At 37.8% G+C, this 15,560-nt stretch overlaps 2 protein-coding genes across 5 annotated transcripts in view; one reads left to right on the forward strand and one right to left on the reverse strand.

Moving 5' to 3' along the window:
- Positions 1-671: 671 nt before the first annotated feature.
- On the reverse strand, positions 672-8,195 carry lsm14ab (LSM14A mRNA processing body assembly factor b). Its single transcript, XM_032561540.1, has 10 exons — positions 7,853-8,195; positions 6,677-6,840; positions 5,958-6,096; positions 5,359-5,550; positions 4,951-5,031; positions 4,613-4,789; positions 4,161-4,317; positions 3,965-3,991; positions 2,575-2,815; positions 672-2,392 (listed from the first exon to the last, which is right to left on the reverse strand). Exons 1-10 carry the CDS (start codon positions 7,974-7,976, stop codon positions 2,369-2,371), a joined length of 1,326 nt encoding a protein of 441 aa, XP_032417431.1. The 5' UTR covers positions 7,977-8,195; the 3' UTR covers positions 672-2,368.
- A 1,575-nt stretch (positions 8,196-9,770) lies between these two features.
- LOC116719194 (transcription initiation factor TFIID subunit 4) overlaps positions 9,771-15,560 on the forward strand; it is a 100,675-nt gene continuing 94,885 nt past the window's right edge. For 2 of the 4 annotated variants that reach the window (XM_032561635.1, XM_032561636.1), the window contains exon 1: positions 9,774-11,330. In XM_032561635.1, the coding sequence (XP_032417526.1) occupies positions 9,962-11,330 (1,369 nt within the window). In that variant the 5' untranslated portion in view covers positions 9,774-9,961. Of the gene's footprint in view, positions 11,331-15,560 lie in introns of all 4 variants that reach the window. The other 2 variants (XM_032561637.1, XM_032561638.1) reach the window with 2 other exon arrangements.

Here is a 15,560-nt window from a genome sequence, read left to right on the forward strand (position 1 = left end):
AGAGATGAAACATCAATTTCAGATTGGAGATTTAGTAGATTTTCAGTTGTTTCATATACTCTTCCTGATGATGGATTGAATGGTTTGAGATGTTCAAAAGTTGAGACATTTTATTACCCAAGTTTGCCTTAAACTTGCCTAAAATTCATCATCTGGTGTGTAGCCGGTCTTTATGTTGCTGCTTATTCAACTTTCTCTAACAAACCTTTGAAACCTTCACAGAACAGATGGTCCCACACATGTAACCTATTTTTTGAAGGGAGGTGGTTGCACTGGGTTCTATTTAACGACAAATGCAAGCCACACATTTCAGATTTTTGTAAAAAGGTGGATTCAAATTAATTTTACTTGGTATTAAAGAATCAAGTAACATACATCCTTCAAATTGCCCTAAACAAGTACTAATTTCCTAAATTAAGACAACTTCCATTGATCAAGAAGGAAAGGAAAAAGCATGGTAGACCCTGGACAGGTCATCAGGAAAACACGTCAATCAAGAACACATCTACACCAAGGGGAAATTTAGGGTAACCTGTTAAAGACACAGGAGTTCAGATCCTTTGAAGAGGGAAAAGCAGGAAAACCGTGCATGAACATCAAGGCTTTGTATGAATAAAACAATGCAAAAAAAGGGAAAATCAAGCAAGAACAAAATAAACAAGGGCAACATGTAAATTGTACAACTCTTTATTTTTGTAAAAACTCAATTTTGATGATATCCCAAGAAAACAATTCCAGTGACTGGAAAGAGTAGCAAACATGAAAAATGTCAGTTATAACAATTTAGGCTCAAATCAAATCTTATTGGTTGTTGTTAAAGCCAATATACAGAATTACCTCCACAGGCCATCGTGCATTTAGAAGTTGTTTGTGCAATAACCTTATAAGACATTTACTGCGCTGCCAACTTAACCATATTTGAAGAAAAAAAAAAAAGGATCTATTCTCACCTTGTAGTGCCAGCGGTACTTCAGTCACAATGTAACATTTAAGTTAATGGGAGAAATACGAGGGAAAGAAATCATACCACCATGCTCAAGGCACTGCCTACGAAGTTTGAGGATTGGATTTAAAAACAAACGAGAACCTTCTTAAAAGCCACATCCAGCCTTTTGTCCCTTTGTTCACGAGTCGGTAAAAAAATAAATTCACTCCTGAGAACGATCACATTGACGACGCAACAAGTGGAGCTACAATTTATCAGCAATCCAGTTAAGCATCTGAATCCTTGTCACACGTTTCCCATGTCGAGTAAACAACTCCATTAACACTACAAGTGCTTCATTTAGCTGTGTGACTTGCTGCCTGTTGACATAATGGGGGAAACACCAATGAGCACGACAACAAAAAGGGACGTCTTTATATTAAAAAAAACAACAAAACAAAACAAGGATTTAAAGTACTGAAATTACAAGAACGTACATATAAATGACAAATTTTCCATTGAAGACTTTTTTTTTTGGCAAAACAGCAAATTTAGGGAAAAAGAACTTGCTTAAGTGTCTTTTTCCAAGACGTAAGATAATTAACATCTTTTCAACACGAATTAGAAAAAAAAATTATCTTCTTGTATTTTTAACTATGTAAACACAGCCAAAATTAAATCCCTGTACAGCGGAAGCTTTGTGAAACATACTGAACAAAAGAACTTTAACGCCTGCATTTGAAAGCTCTCGGTACCTGCAGACATCCAGCAGGAAAACAACTCATCTGACGCAGGAGGGCTGAGGGCCAACATAAGTCGAAAGGGGCAAAATCAGCTGGTTTGAACTAGTTTTACATTCATTCTTTACAAACTGTTCTGATTTATGATTCTGTAAGCCTCACTACTCCATAGAAAATCAAAGTAAAAAAAAATATACTACTAATGAAGTAAAAACACTGAACACATGGCAACCTAACAGAGCAGAAAAACGAACGGTGCAACAGGCAGTGGTGACAGATTTGGTGCCGACAAATATCAAAAATTGAAAGAAAGAAAAGAAGAGTAAAGCTATTGATCACACGGGCTGCGATCTGCTCACAGTTTAAGAGCGTACAGCTCCTAATATCGACAATATCAAAGACAACTTTAGTAAGAAAGGAATTCAACTGATGCAAAAGTACGCAATTACTCCAAAGCTTTGTATTTACATGTGATCTTCTAATTTTTCCAACAAAACTTCTGGAGAAAGAAACCAAAAAGTCTCAAGGTGGAGAGAGGGAGTGGGGCCGACACCCCCTGATGTCAGGCAGTCCACCGAGGTGCTGGTGTCCAAATAATGTCTTCATTCTTTCTGTCAAATGTAGAGACCACAGGAAAATTCCTACAACGGGCATAATTTCATGACAAGTGGCTACAATTCTTGGTGGATCCATCATGGAAGTACTACGCAGCCACCTTGTTATCCTTCTGGAACAGATAAAGAAAAAACACCTGGAATCAGCAAAAAGCTGATTCATCTTAGATTTTTCTTTATACTAGATTTCAGTTGAATAGATTTAAAGTTAAAAAAAAAGACTTAAACATCCTGCAGTTTACTCAAAGCATGATACTATGATAATACAGTAACTAAGCGTTCTTGTTATATTTACCCTGTATTCAAAATCAGAGAAATCACGGCCTCCTCTTCCACCTCTGAATCCGCCCCTGAAGCCGGGCGGGGCCCCCCGCGGTGGGCCAAAAAACCCTCTGCTCGATGGTCGGCCCCGACCTCCGCGGGGCCCCATGTACCCTCGCCCACGGAAACCGCCTCTTCCACGATGGTGTCGGAGAGGGATGCCGAAAGTCTCTGCGTTCATTCGTCTCTCCTCTGCCCAGGTTGGCCTGCGCTCCCTGACAACAAACACAAAACACAAAGTCAGCTCACAGTTGTTAACTTTAAACAGCAAAAAACTGAAAAAAAACCCCACACACAAAATGTGGAGGCACCGCTTCAGCTGTGGAAGCTTTTGGTTCCAAATGTTCACATTTTGCTTTAAGTGATGGTAAGATGCAAAAGCAAAATAAGGATGTATTCACACCTGACCAGAGTTTGTTTCCTTTCTTGGTTCTTTTGTCTTGGTGTGAATACACTCAAGCAAAATCCGGTGCTGACCAAACAACCGGACTGAGACCCATTTCTTGAGGTGGTCTCGCTTCCAGGCGAACTCTGCTGCAGTTCGCTTCTGGTTTTAATACAGACCAGAAGCGAACATTCTGGTCTGTATGTTCGCCTGTAGTTAATCTGAACCAACGACAGGAATTACATGCCTTTTTGGACTTCACCAGACACCACTGCTGGTCATTATCGTAAAAATGCTGTAGCTAATGCTGTTACTGCATCTAATGACTGAACTGAAGTCGCATCTGATCTGTTTTCTGCTTAGCCATGCTGCTGCCAGCATGTTGTGGGTCAGACAATGCAGAGAATCTGGTCTCATTCGGCTTGAACCAGCATTTACTGACGCAGTTATAAAATTAGAAATATTACATTGTGAAACCTGCATTGTATGAGCTGATCTTAAAATTCAAAATGCTGCTTCAGTTGTAATAACAAGGACAAATGTGCGCCACAGAAAAGCAGCAGCAGAACTTCCAGAGTTTGTTTACTTTTTCGGTCTGTGTTCTGTCCCACCCCATCATTTTTGTAGAATGGGAGCAAAGATCGTGACCCGCATTGCTTTGTTTTCAAATTATAGTCCACAAAAAAATAAGAAATAAAAAAAAAAGCACAATTTGAAAGCAAACGGCACAAAAGAATTAAATAAAGTCTGCTTTTGGTCCAGACCAAACAAGCAGACAGAAGGACTTCCCTTGAGTAAATACAACCTAAAAACTAAAAAAAAAAAACAGCCATCATTTTATTTGTTTTAGCAAAACAAAATGTGGTTATATTCATTTTACAGAGAAATTTTAACGAACAATGACTGAGATTTGACTCGGTTCACCAGTTAAAAATTTGGCACTGTAGTAAAGGATGAAACTTGAGAATATTTGACTTACCTTGGAAATCCGCCATCACCCGATTTACTTGAAGAGACAAAAACAAAACGTCAGTTGCGGTTTCATATGCTGAAATATATGAATTTCATGAACATAAAGTAAAACCAGTGATGATACAGTTAAATATCAAGTCTTTAATCAGCCCCACACAGAGTCAGATGTATGTGAGCCGTATCTGCTGTGTGAGCTGTAGTACCTTGAATCATCACAGGACAGGTTATCAAAGAAGGACTTAGTCTTGTCATAGTAGCAGGTGTTTATCGTAGCCTCCTCTTCCTCAGTGGCGCCCTCGTTGGCTGGATGTTCTGAGTCAGCAGTTTCTTCTCCGTTCAGAGCCTTTTCAGGTTTGTCATCTTTTTTTTTGGGAAGAAATTAGAAACAACACTTTGCTTTTTTTTTCTTTAGCAGAAAAAACAGAAAAAATATGCTAAACTAAAATTTTGTCATTATTTTTAGCATTTTAGAGTCTGGATGATGCAGAGGGACATTTGTATTATTTAAGTACACAGCTTTGCACTGAAAGATGTAAACCTGCTCCTGAGTCTAAGTAAGGTGATGGTGATGATGAGTTCCTAAAGCTGCGTTTAGGCATCGTGTGGTGTAGCTAACAGCTGCTAAATCAAACATCATTCTGAGCTGAAACGTTACCTTTCAGTTTCAGCTTGTTCTGAAACTCCTTGTCAATCTCATCCTTGTGAAACTGGGCGTTGGCAGTTTCAAAGTCAAAGTCCTCATCAAATTTCATGGTGCCATCTTTACGCATGTTCACTCTGCCCCTGCTGCGGTTTCCTCTTCCTCGGCCGCGGCGGTTGGACTGAACACCAGCTAATACCGGGAAAACATTCACATTTAGAAAATAGAGCAAGTTTGACAAATATAACACTAAGAACGGTAGTACATACTCTTATCATATCTAAAATCTCTTGTTAACAATACTGTAGAAGGAGAAAACTGATTTCTGTAATATATGCTTAAATTTATTTTACCAATTTGACGCCTGTTAGGATCCCGGTTCTCAACAGCACCCTGCTCATGATCGGGCTGGGAAGTCTTCTGAACATCAGGAGCTGAACAATAAACATTCAGATGCTCATCAGTGAAAACAGCCACCAAGCAAGCAGGCATGAATGTGAGTGGGAAAAAAACAAAACACACAACTGTTGAATCTTTGCACCAGTTTATACCCCCAAAAATTAACATCTTTGTGTACACAAACTTTGACCTGGCTTAGTGACGTCTTCCTCTCTGAGTGAACTTTCAGACTAAGTCAGTAGAGAAACTTTTTCAACACATGATCGTAATAACTTTAGGGATTTACAATTTATACTCCAGGATGAACCAAATCAATAAATATCTGGCACTGACACAAACATATAAGCTTGTTAAAGCCTCACCTCTCTTCTGCTCGAGCAGATCAGGGGGTTTCTGGCTGCCAGCGGTGGAGCTGCTGGGTTTGGCCGTCACTCCTGGCTGACTCCTCTGACCAACGGCTGCAGGCTGACCAGGTGCAGCTGACGGGGGAGCCTGCACTACTGGCTCCATCGGGGAACTTTTAGCCAAAGAGTCCCGCTGAGGACTAGTACGTCCTACACAGCAAAGGAAAAAGCAAATCTAAGTTAATGTTGGTGCAACTTTGTATTAGATCCCCTGTTGTTTTTGCCCAACACATGAGCGCTGAGCACAAATAAATGCAGATAAACTGTAACGTTGAAAGGCTTTCATTCTTTTGATTTGCTGCAATGATATGAACAATGGAGGTGACTTTACTTTGATTGTGCCATCTATCGTACAAATCTGCTTCACTAGTAAAAAATGCTTAAAATTGTAATTTATGATAAAATCAGAGCCTCTTGTTATTTAATGACAACGTTTATACACATTCTCAATCACAAATAAACATTTATTCGGTTATAGTGCATCCTGGCAACATGATTTTAACTATAAGGAATGTTTTTTTTGTAGTTTTTTTTCTCTAATTGTGACAGCGACTGACCTCCAGTAGATACAAACTGCTGCGACCCGATAGGTGGAAACTGGTTGTAGGAAGGAGCCGGAGCCCTGCTGAATGCTGCATAGGAACTAGCTGACCGGAATGATGGTGCAGATGCTGAACTGGAGGATCCAATTGATGACTAAAATGTAAAGACAATTGTAAGAATACACATATGTTTTTGAATAAATTGCTTAACAGTTAATAAAATAAATAAATGTGTTCAAGTCTAAAATGACCAATACACCACCTTGCATACACTACTTATAAACAATTTGATTAGTTCTAGGTAAAAAAAAAAAAATCATGGTCTCTCTCTCTCTCTCTTTTTTTTACAGCAGATTTATTTCATAATTCATATTTAATTTATATAAATACATCTTGTTCATTTTGGCCCATTTAACACATTGTTTATTATCTCCATTTTAGACACTTTGTTTTTTTGGGGGGGGGAAATATCCATTTTGTTGATCACCTTTTACATCCGTCTAATGTGAAGAGTTCATTGGTACATTTACAGTGAAAAGTGTAAAATATTAGTGTGTGACAACATGAATTTACTTTTAGAAGCAATATGATTTTGTTTTCAGTTCCTGAAAAATAGCATTTCTGGAGACATAAATTTCTTTTCTGATCAACATGGGTGAAGACAAAAGACATTTAATACAGAAAACATGAACATCAGCATAATAAACAGTCTTTCTACACATAAATAAACTTACCTGCACTATGGCAGGGTCCTGAGGAAGAGAGCTAGGGGCTTTGGGTGGCTCGCAAACTGTTAGGTCTTTTATATCGCTTCCTCTAAAGATGATGTACTCAAACACTTCATCCCGAGGTGGTATAGGCCTTTCTGTGGGACGGTCTTCAGTGCCAAAAGAGCGAACTGTTTGGAAATAAAATGCAAAGTTACACAAATCAGCTGCTATAAGTGAATCTGTGGCAATTATTTGAGCTCTGATCGCTTGATTGGTAATTACGCTCCTGGCATTGATAACATACTTATAACACACAGAGAATCCATATTTGAGTATTTGCAGATACAGGGTACTCATAAAAGTGTCCAATTGGAACACTTAGAAAGATCACAAATTTGATTTGTTTGGACGAATAAAGGACTATTAGAAGTTAAAACAATTTCAATCCAAGCATTGATTTTTTTTCTAACTGTACATATTTGCTGATGAATGTAATTTGAGTCACAATGTTTCACAAGTTAAGAGAGAAAAAACACTAGAGCTCTTTAATTTCTTATGCAGACCTAATGTCTTGGTATCATTTCAAAGTTCTTTGGATGTTTGAAACATTACATCCTTTTGTTTTAACATGAAACTCTTGCTTACATAACTACAACGATTCCTCCAATATTTTTCTACCACAGACCTAATCAATAACAACATTTTAAAAAAACAAACAATGGATGAGGCCAGCCTAGAACATTCTTAAAACTAAACACTGAACTAGACCGCTATGACAAGGTTCACGTTCATAATCTGTTCATCGTCATATTTAAAAATATACAACGGGGAACCTGTTGAAAATTGTGTTCGTGATTAAACTTAATGAGCATTAAAAAGTGACTTGTATAACCCAATTACCTTATAAAAACTGGGAATTCGGACTTAAATATAATTCAAGCGGGCAAAAAGTGTTTTATAGTATAAATATGCAAACTTTTGAAACTATTTCTCTCTCATCGGTGGATTACAGAAAAGGCCGAAATCAACGTAAACAAAAGAGACAACGCTACCACAGTTTAGCTAGCCTGTTAGCCAGCTAGCAAAATGCCAGCTAACTAAAACAACTGCGTTAAGAAGCACATTGATAAAACTACTGTTGGAAAAGTCTAAATTTTAACCGAATGAGAGGTACAATCCAATTTGGGTGGGTCTTCTTACCTTTAGCAAGTGCTACTGTCGAGTTTTCAGTGTCGATGGTGTATAAAATTCCTTCATAGCGAATCTCGGCCTTAGAGATTAGGCTAATTTTGCTGCCAATGTACGGCGTCCCTCCTCCGCTCATTTTTATCCGCTGAGTTAACTAAAGCGCTTGCTATTGAATAATATGTTTATCTTCCGACGCAAAATCAAATGTTAAATATTCTGAAGCTATGTTTTAAAACGGCATAACATAAAACTGATGAGATGCTATCCCTGAACCACATTCGTCCCGTTCCTTGACTCCTTAACACGACATGGCCGACTTCATTTTTGCTTCCCCCGCCGCTAAGGATTCTGGGACAAAGATTGTGCTCTAAAAATACGCTTCCTCTCTTTTGAGTAGCTGGTCAAGTAAAACTACATGGATTTAGAGAATATTTTGGACTTCAGCAAATACATATAATCGAGTATCTTAACCAATTTAAATTATTCAATAAAAAAGATAATTCGTCAATAAAAGTCAACCTATCGCCAGCGGTTACTGGGCAAGAAGAGGGGTACACCATGGTCAGCAGTCCATTATCAGACATCAGAGACACACAGCACCCAAACATTTTCATTTTGTAATATTTTGCAATATTTAAAAAAATTATGTAATTAGATGGGCAAAATTTCAAAATATATAGGTGCAAATTCTGTTGTTTTAAAGACTAAAAATGGAAACACCCCCCCCGAATAACACATTAAATTTCAAACAGAAGAAACACTTAATTTTTTTTTCCAACATATGAAACATGTGTTACATATATGTATGTTAGAACACGGTAAAGTACTAACTACTAAAGTACTAAGTGGCAATTTATGGTGTGTACCACGTATTAATGTGACCAAATACCACAACAGATTCAACAGATATATCAGAAGTATATTAAAAAACATAATTTCTTTATAACTTTTTTAAATCTTTTGGAATATGTATGTTTCTTTTCATGTCAGAAACCATCAATTTGATTGATTAAAGAAAAACAATCCAAATCTCCTGAGGGTATTAAAAAATGGTAAGAATGGTATATTGAAAGAAAAATATCTTAAAGCAATAGAACATGAAATAGGAATAGGAAGGTTTCCATCACCAAGGTATGACATTGTATTAGGGCCGTCAAAGATAGACAAAAAAATTGAGCAAATTTCTGACAAAAATTTTTGCAATTTTATAGAAAAAAAAATAAGGAAATTTTCATTTTTTAAAAGTCATAAATTTGCTAGAAAAAAATCAGAAATTATTGACTTTTGAAACTCAGAAATATCCATGTTTTTTTGTTGAACATTTCTGAGATTATTATCTAAATTTCTGAGTCTTTTATTAAGCAATTTTTGTCCTTTGAAACAGAATTTTTTTAGTTGTTTCAAGAAAATGCCTGAAATTAATCTCAAATTTTTTGAGTTATTTTTGGAGGAAATGCACTTTTCCTTTTTTCTATCTACAATGGCCTTAATATGCAATTTTATCTGGGAATGAAAGACATTGAGATTTGTAGTGTTTAAAATAACATTCTGAATGCGAGTCAGTTTTTGTGCACAGGCACAAAAAGTCAAAGGTCATATTTTTACTCTATTTAAGACAAATTGCTTATCGTTGGTTTCCTAAAATAATGGTCTAAGTCATATCATTGCCCAAACAGATTTAGCAAAAATAGTAATAATAATAGCAAATATTATTATTATAAAATAGCAAAAATAATAATAATGATAATAATATAAAAAAATCAACTTTTTTCTTTTCAAAAAATATTTTATGCAAATAATAATAATAATAAAAAAATAACGTCACTTTTGGCAAAAAAAGAAAATGACTTAATTTTAGGAAGCTGACAATAACAGATAACGTGGCTAAATAAAATTCACACAAAAAAAGACAACCTGAACACATTCTATGCCATTTACCTCAATAATTTTTATATAAAAATGAAATTATAGCAACAGCAAAAAAGAGTCAAGAGATCCAGGAGGGTTAAAAAATCTCCCGTAGAGCTCCCCCTCATCTGGTGACGTTAGGCTCATTCCCACAATGCCTAGTAACACGCATGCGCGGTGCGACCGCTATAAAGCTGCTATCTGTGCTCAGAGATGGCGGGCGCCTCCGACCCCCTGGAAGATATGCTCTTTTCAGAGGTGGATGAGAAGGCTGTTAGCGACCTGGTGGGCTCTTTGGAGTCTCAGCTGTCTGGGCAGAGCAACTCCGCGGGGAAAGCAGACGAAAACGGAGGCGCTGGCTCTGTGGCCCCTGCTAACCATCACTTAGGAAAAACGCTCCCAGCTCCAGTGAGTACCACAACACTAGAACAACAACAACAACCTGGACGGTGGAATAAACCTGAGATGCGCCAGGAGGTGAACTCTAAGGACGCAAGCCCGGATAAAACTGTCACCTCTCCGTCGCTGAGCGGCTCCTCTTCTTTTGGCGAGCCTCCCAGCACTTCGGCTGGCTCTGTGAACGCCACTAGCAGCGGCATTCAATCACATGGAGCATCCATCACACCGCTGACTGCATCTGGCGTGTCAACTTTGGCATCCCCGCAGGACAGCATCAGCACCACATCCAGTCGGAGCGCCAACGTGAGCCAGTGCACAGGTGAGGCGCCCGCGGAGGCCAGCGCTCCGAGGAAGCGCGTCGCGACGCCGAGAAGGAGCCCCTCCGCGCGGATAAAGAGTTTGAACGGCGCAGCGGTGACGACGAGACGGAGCAGCATCACAGCAGTGACCGACAGCAGCATCATCGGCTCCGTGGACCCGGGCGCAACTCCGCCAAACTCCACTCGATCGGCCATCAACACTTCCACGTTCACTCTGTCCAACGCAAACCTCCCCGTGGGTCAGTCGGCTATTGCTCTGGACCGGGGGACTCCCACCATTGCCTTGCACAGACTCCCGAGTCACATCGTAGCCAGTATTGCCCAGAACGGCAACGGGACCAGCGTTTCGGCGCTGGTCCAGCAGGGTGCTCGGATAGAGCCCGCCACATCCTCATCTCCCACGGGAGATCTCAGCAAGGCGGCCACGGACACCGGAGCTTCCAAAACAGACGACTGTCAGTCCAATATTGTAACGCAAAGCCAGGTTGGTAGTGTGAGCTCTGTAATAAACACTCTATTACCGTCTGCTTCCTGCGCTATCACACCAGCAACAACCACTACAGCAGCTCCTACCACCACCACAGTGACCCAGCCTCTGAGCTCCGCTACAACAGCTGTGTGTGCCACCGCCATTGCGACCACATCTGTCTGTGGAACTGTCCAGACCACAGCTGTGACCTCCACCATGAGCATAGTCAGGCCCACAGCTCCCTCTCCAACACCTGTCGTGGCCACCCCTACACTGTCTCAACCCCGTCCAGGGGTCCCAACGCCTCAGAGGATAGTAGCCCCCCAGCTGATTGTCAGACCTTCACAGCAGCAGACCACCATTCAGCTTCCCCCTGGCTTTACCATCCCACAGGGTAAGCTTTTATTTTGGAGGGTTGGAGAGAATGTGCTTTTTTTTCTTGGTGTGCAATGTGTTTATGAAAACTTTATTAAGCTTTGTTCTCTACGATTAGTCTTCCCTTGTAAAGATGTACACTGTAAACTAATTGAAGGTGGTTTAATTTGAAAATGAAGGTCCACCTGCTGCCTTGAAAGTGCAAGTAAAGTCAACTAGAGCATTGTTTTGGTTTTAAAGTTCATCAAGTTGATTTAACAACAAAAGGCAAGTTGTCTAAATCATGGGTGAGCATTTATGGTATAGTTTATCATTTATTGCATAAAATTTCTTATAGTGATAAGAATTTTTATTTATCATTGTCATGATGAATTCCAAACTATTACTCTCTCTATTGACAAGATTGCTGTTTAACTATTTCCTCCACTGTTTGTCCAAAAAGAGTCTCATAAAATCTAAATAAATTTGAAAATATGATTAAATGCAGTTACTTTGTGCAGTTTAGTGATAAATCACACTTCATTATGTGTTATCCAAAAGAAGTGTATTAGCAATATAGTTATGTGTTTCAAGAACAGAGCATTTGTGTTTATGGAGCCATGCAGTTAGCTACAAAAGAGGTAATCAATAGTCCTTATCATCATTTTTATTGTTATTAAAACAGTGGCACAATATTTTGTGATAAAACTTTAAGTCCATATCGCCCACCCCTCGTCTAAACATTATTTTTTAAGATCTGATAGCTCATTAACCGTCAATTGTTAGTAGTTATCGCTTAATACTTTAATTTACACCAAATAAATATTTCACATTATGTAAGGAATCTGCCTTCACCTACCTAAACAAGAACACTCTCCTGTTTTACGTTTACTCACATTATAAATTTAAAATAACTACTTGTTTTTAGTCAGTTATTTAGAGTTAGAATCAACTTGGATGAACAAAATATCTGATCTGGTAATGCAATTTGCTTAGAATCATTTTGAATTTAGCTCAATAATTTGGTTCAAACAGAACCTTAGCAATGTAAGCAAAATATCCTTAAAAATTGCTAACTGACAGATACATTAAAATGAACAATGTCTTTAAATCACACACATACACACGGCATGTCAATGTAACACATTTCCATCTCACTCACGGTCCAACACAAGATACAAAAACATGCCGCTAAGCATCTTGGGAAATGGCTCCCACTCCTGCCTTTTTCTTCCTTCAGTTATTTTTATAACTGAAAGAAAAAAAAACTTTTACTCAACTCCTGGGGATATGACAACATTAATAAAAAGTCAACACAACTTACTAATGTGAGTTTATTTTTCATAAGCATAAGCAGCATAATGCTTATGAACAAATGTTGCCTTTCTGCCATGTTTTTCTATCACTTATTTGCACCCCACTCAGTGGGGAGTGAGCACATCTTAATGTTGTAGACTGTGAATGGCTAATACTGCAAAAATGGCTAAAATTAAATGGCTGTTTCAGTTTTTTTCGGGGCTCCATTTGATCACATCTAGTCCAAAAATGAAAAAAAAAAAAAAAAAACTTAGACTGGTTAAACCTGAATTGGATTATTCACTTTTTTAGACACGGTTTGAGATTTACGAGCCCTTTGGGCTATCCAGGGTTGAAGGAGAGTGGCTGCAAGACAAAGGATTGCCCAGGGTGCCATTAATGAAATGCCTCTGCACATAATACTTCACTATATCCAAAGTTTCGCCTTACTGACTTTTTCATTTGTTCTGTTTTGCCATAAAAACAGAAAAAGCATTCCTATCCATTTATACATGTTTATAGTAAAACAAAATAAGCAGGAAGGCGCCCTAAAGTCAGGAAACAAGATTTTCTTCCAACCCTGACCTCAACATCCAATTTGGCCGATCTGCATGTAAAATAAGGTGATAATTGCATTAATAAAGTTCATTTGTTCTTCTACAGTGTGTATCTCATTGACATTTTTTCAGCACACTAATACTGTTAGTAAAGATGTTACTTTAATGCTTAATGACATAGAATAAAGAGGTGTCATTTGTTATTAGCTTGTATTGCTAATTGTAATTAGCCTGTTCAATAGTTCAGACAGGAAATTTCAGATATAGAACTGGCCAGTATGGATAAAATATTAAAAAAATATTTTTCTTTGAAAGGTTTAAGATTTGAAGCCTTTCAGATGCAAAGTTTTTAAGATTGCATCTGTTTCAACACAAACTTAGAGAACAAATTGAAATATTCAATAAAAATAACTAATTAAATTTTTTTCAAAAATGTCATAAACTAGACAGTAGTCTGCCTCAAGAATTGCTGGACTTTCTGGATTAATAATAACTCCTTCTCAAGTAACAATATGTTGATGTACAATTCCCATTTTCTGAACTGCTAGAGAGTCTGGAGGGAGCTAAAGATTAGGATGATGGCAAGGAGGTCTTCCAACCTCAGAGGCTTGGAGGTTGTTACCAGATCAAATCATCAAAATACCTGAGGAAATATAAAGAGGATTTGATTAACACCAATAAGGATAAGTCTATTGATAAATGGTAAATAGTTACCAATTTCTGTCTTTTTGTAGTTGGCAATTATCAAAGGACTTGATAATTTGCCTTTTAGCTGCTTTCCTAATGAATGATTTTCTTGCCTAGCATTTCTATTTAGTTGGGTCATTGTATTTGGGTTATTTACATTACTAGATGATGGAATGAACAGTGATCCATGAGATTTTCAAGTGCTGTATATGTTTTTTCTTAGCCTAGTTCTGGTTTAAGCTTCTCCACAACCCATTCCTAACCTGTGTTCCTTGGTTTTCATGACGCTGTTTGTTCACAAATTTTCACTGACAAACCTCTTGGACCTTCATAGAGGAACTGTATTTTTATTAAGATCTTATAGATTGACTCACTGTGTTTGCTAATTCAGGTACTACTCAGTGCTGTTGGCTGCACAGTGTTTTATTTCAGTGTATCAGAGTAAAATGATCTGAATATAAATACATACACAACTGTTGAAAAATATGTATTATTTTAATTTGACTTAACAATTATCCACTATTTTCTGTTGGTTTATAAGTTAAAGTGTCTGAATTAGACTGGCATTTGGGGCTTTAATGTGAAAAAAGTCAAAATAATTTTGCAAGGTACTGAATGTTAGATGCCTGTGAGACCAGTTTCACTGCCATCAACCAAGTATCTTCCTTTCAACTACAAACTTAATTATGTTTACTTGACAGAATCATTTTGATCATCTCAAGGCACTTTATAAAAAGTAATTTTATTTCAGTCATACATACATTTCAATTGATCCCAGTTATCAAACAATGCAGTCGAGTTCAGTTCATTATTCAAATTAGTCAAAAAGTTTTTCGTCTAAGGAAACCCTGCAGTTTGCATTGAGTCACTGATTTGCTGCATTCACTTCTCCTGGACGAACATGTAGCGACAGTAGACAATCACATGTGTCACTTTTACAGTACTCCCTCATACTGAGCATTCATGTATCAACATTAGAGAGAAAAAAAACTCCCTTTTAACTGGAAGAAATCTCCAGTAAAACCAGAACGTGGCTCAGTATACGAGCGACCATGTGCCAAGACTGATGGGGTTTCAGAAGACATAGCAGATACACAAGAAAGAAACAGAATGACTTTCTATTCTTATGAAAAGTAAAAAGTTAATGGAAAGAGATGGAGAACGTTTAGTTTTTGGCAACATTATTTTAGCCGATGACTCCAGATGTAGCTTCAATGGCACTAGCCCCGAATTTATCGGTTCAACTCAGTCGCTCTGAGAGCAGAATGTACAACTATTCTGTATTCATTTTGTTCCAGTCTCACTTCCCGTTGGTTTTAAATACTTTAAAGAAAATGTTTATTTAAAAAATTTCAAATATTCCACATTTATGGACATATGTTTTGCTTTTTGAACTGAGAATTTGATAGTTTTTCTAAATTCAAAGAATTCAGTGAACAGATGTTTTCTTGGACATAATTGAGCAGTTTTAATGATTGTGCTACTATTCTTACTTTACTTGTTCATGGTCAGTAGCCAGAAGGGTTTCTGTGCTGCCCTTCCTCTGAGTCATCTGACCGCAGAAAAAAATAATTTAGTCTAACAGTACCATAACAGGGTCAGAATATATGGTCAACTTTGTTATTTACAATAAACTTTGACAAATTGTCAATGTTATAAAAAGAAATGCATTAGTAAATCGACCAGAGGTCAGAATCAGACAATTTTACCTTAATTGGCTTTTATTGGTC

This window comes from Xiphophorus hellerii, chromosome 4 (genome assembly GCF_003331165.1).
Source record: "Xiphophorus hellerii strain 12219 chromosome 4, Xiphophorus_hellerii-4.1, whole genome shotgun sequence".
Lineage (NCBI taxonomy): Eukaryota > Metazoa > Chordata > Actinopteri > Cyprinodontiformes > Poeciliidae > Xiphophorus > Xiphophorus hellerii.